The sequence below is a fragment of the Trypanosoma cruzi genome, genomic scaffold (assembly GCF_000209065.1).
Source record: "Trypanosoma cruzi strain CL Brener 1047053517189 genomic scaffold, whole genome shotgun sequence".
In the NCBI taxonomy this organism is placed as follows: domain Eukaryota; phylum Euglenozoa; class Kinetoplastea; order Trypanosomatida; family Trypanosomatidae; genus Trypanosoma; species Trypanosoma cruzi.
The window spans coordinates 47,214-50,111 of NW_001849405.1; the positions used below are offsets into that span (position 1 = coordinate 47,214).

Genomic DNA, 2,898 nt, shown 5'->3' on the forward strand with positions numbered 1-2,898 from the left:
TCAGCAGAGCGAGAAAAGGAAAGGACACTAAGAGAAAAAGTTCTTGCGAGATATCGTGGTACGAATTTCCCGGAATTAGTCAATATTCGTTATGGGCATTTTGCAGAAAAAGAGGGTGCGACGCGCTCTGCTGCATCGCAGGCTTATCGTGCGGTAAGTCAGGACCGCTTTTTTGGACAAAATGCCTCAAGTGGTAGGCAGGGTGTGGACTGGTTTATGCTTTTTACGGGATTAGCATTATTTTATGTGTCATCTAAAATGTTGTTGCAGCGTCTTTCAGGCACTTCCTTGGATGGTGCAAGCGTGCCCTTATGGACTGCAAATCCAGAAACACAGGCCAAATTTTTGCTTTTTTCTCTTCAATTTGACCCCAATAACCGTGAACAAATCCAGCAAGCGTATCACAGCGTTCGTCAAGCGTATCCGTTCACGGATTTTTTCCAGTGGTTGCGGGTTCAACACCCCGAATATGGCCAAGGCATCGTTTTCAGCTATGAAGCAGCCGTCAACTCACTGGTTACTATTATTTCCAGTGGTGATTCTTGGGCACTCATGAACTTGGCTCGTGGATTCCAAAATGCTCTTAAAAAGCGCAATACCAACTCGGCACAAAGAATCGATGATTTTTTGACGGATGTGGGGGCTTTGGCTGGCGCTCAGACTCCAGGAAGGTATTCAATGCCTCCTGGGTACGCACCACCACAGCCACCTCCGGAAACTTTGCAGTTGCATGGGGATGAGCCAATGAACCTACAGGGCGCAATTGAATCTCTTCCCAGCGAGAGCCATGGTTCGGTTCCCTTTCAGTAGATTGTTTCTGGCTATTTTTGAGTTTTTTCTCGCTTTTTGAAATTTGTGTTCAGTTGGACCTTTTTTGTTGAATGCTTCTTATATTGGAATTAATACATTTTTAAATTCTATCTTTGACTGGACCTCTTGTGGTGCATTTTTTTTGCTGTTGTTTATGATTTTTCCTTTTTTTGCTTTTGAGGTGGGCTTAGTGTGGTGTAGGAAGATTCGATATTTATTAGGTTTAAAAAGAAATACGGATAAAAAAAGAATGAAATGTGGACAAAAGGCGAAGCCTGTTACACATGATCAGGCTGCTGAACTTTACGAAATTTTTTGCCAGTTTGATTGCGCCGGAGAGGGTGTTCTTGAAATGTCTAGAGTCAAGGAGTTTTTGCTTGAAATATTACCGGGTCTTACCGAGGACATATATCTTTCTGTTATTTTAGACGCAAATCTCCATAATGCAGAAGAGATAACCTTTGCACAGTTTTTTTTGGTTTTCTTTAACATTTCAGCAAGAATGCCTTGTAATGGAAAGTATGAACTCGAACAGTTAAAAGAAGTTTTTGCGGCATTTGACCCAGAGTGCACGGGATATATTGAGATTAATCGATTTATGCAAATAATGTTGGAGGAGGGAAATCCCATTTCTTCATTTGAGGGAAGGGAACTTCTATTACAAATTCGTTACTTTGGTTGTGCACACAAAGGAAAAGTGAACTATGTAAAATTTTTGTCTATAATTTTTGTACGTGGCGTATCCAATCTATTCTGTTTTGCCGTTTGAGGTGAATATATCCGAGATTGCTTGCTATATATATATTTTTTTATTTATATACATATATACCATTTTGAACTTCGTTTTTGCATTGTTATTATTATTTTTTTATCAAATGTAATGTGTTATTTGGAATTTAGAATTGTGCTTTATTTTGAGGCGAAGTTTTGAGATGATCATTTGAAGGCACTTCTTTTGCTTTTTTTTTTCCTTGCGCGTGCACTTTCTCGAGATAAAAGAGGTGGAGAGGGATGTATCTCACGTTGTGTTTGATTCTTTCTTTTTTCTTTTTAAATTTTTAAAATTCTTTACGGCAGTTTTGTCCCACAGAAATCGTGAATAATTCTTGGAAAGTCAAAAAAATAATAATAATCAAAAACAATGGACGCTGCGACCAAATTTCTTAGGGAAAGGTTTGCACATGTGTCGATGACGAAAAAGGAGATGCTAATTGCAACGGTTCTCGCATTTTTACTTTATGCTTCTTCGATTATGATGTTTTTTGGCATGAATTTCTGGCTTTGGTCTTTTAAAAAAGGAATTAAACGCAGTTATGCCACCATTTTCCTTCCATCAACGGGATGGGTTTTTCTGTTTGTGGTTTCTACGATAGTTCTTCGTATAATTAGCTGGAAAAGTGGACGCAATGAGAATTTTTTCTTTTGGTGCTCTCGTAAGGGCTGTATTCTTTTGCTTTTGATTGGTCTATTTGATTCATTGACTGGGCTTTTATCCCTGTACTCCGCAGTGCATGTTCCGGTTATACTTCAATCTGCGCTTATATCGACAGGACCCATTTGGACTTATATACTCGCGTGGATTTTGTATCCGGAAAGTCAGCCAAAGTTTTCCCCCATATTGCTGTTAGTTGTTGCCTTTACAGCTGGTGGGGTGACTCTTGCAGTGATGCCACAGACTCAAAGCCAAAATAAAAAAAAGTATTTCAGCCCTACTTGGATAGTAATATTTCTTATAGGGACTTTCTTATATCCTCTTTATAATGTTCTTCAAGGTCGGTTTTTGAACGAATTTCGAGGATCTTGCTCACCGTTTACGAGCAAAATAATCATGTTGACATGTGAGACATTTTTGGTGTTTTTTTTTACCTTGACATACTTTCCAATTGATGCTTCTCCATTTTTTGGAAAGTGTGATTCTTTACAAGAATCTTGGGATATGCTTATTTCCAGTTTGAACTGCGTTGCTGGATGCCCCAATAATGCCATTTATATGACTGTATATATTTTGGGTTTTTGGATCCGTCATATTGTTTTTGCGTACATGAATGGATATTCTCCTGTTGTAGCAGCAGTGGGCAGTCAGATGAC

General features: G+C 38.9%; 3 protein-coding genes across 3 annotated transcripts, besides 2 other annotated features; all 3 read left to right on the plus strand.

The window, feature by feature from the left end:
* On the plus strand, positions 1–810 carry Tc00.1047053509245.10 (hypothetical protein, conserved; the record flags this gene model as incomplete). Its single annotated transcript, XM_797749.1, has 1 exon — positions 1–810. A coding segment is annotated over one exon (810 nt), but the record flags the coding sequence as incomplete, so codon positions are not given.
* Positions 1–2,898: a sequence feature (heterozygous, Esmeraldo-like haplotype).
* Positions 965–1,579, plus strand: Tc00.1047053509245.20 (hypothetical protein, conserved; the record flags this gene model as incomplete). The annotated part of the gene is made up of 1 exon (XM_797750.1): positions 965–1,579. The coding sequence occupies one exon, from the start codon at positions 965–967 to the stop codon at positions 1,577–1,579; it is 615 nt and encodes a 204-aa protein (XP_802843.1).
* Positions 1,605–1,638: a sequence feature (AT_rich).
* Tc00.1047053509245.29 (hypothetical protein, conserved) lies at positions 1,952–2,898 on the plus strand (the record flags this gene model as incomplete). Its single annotated transcript, XM_797751.1, has 1 exon — positions 1,952–2,898. A coding segment is annotated over one exon (947 nt), but the record flags the coding sequence as incomplete, so codon positions are not given.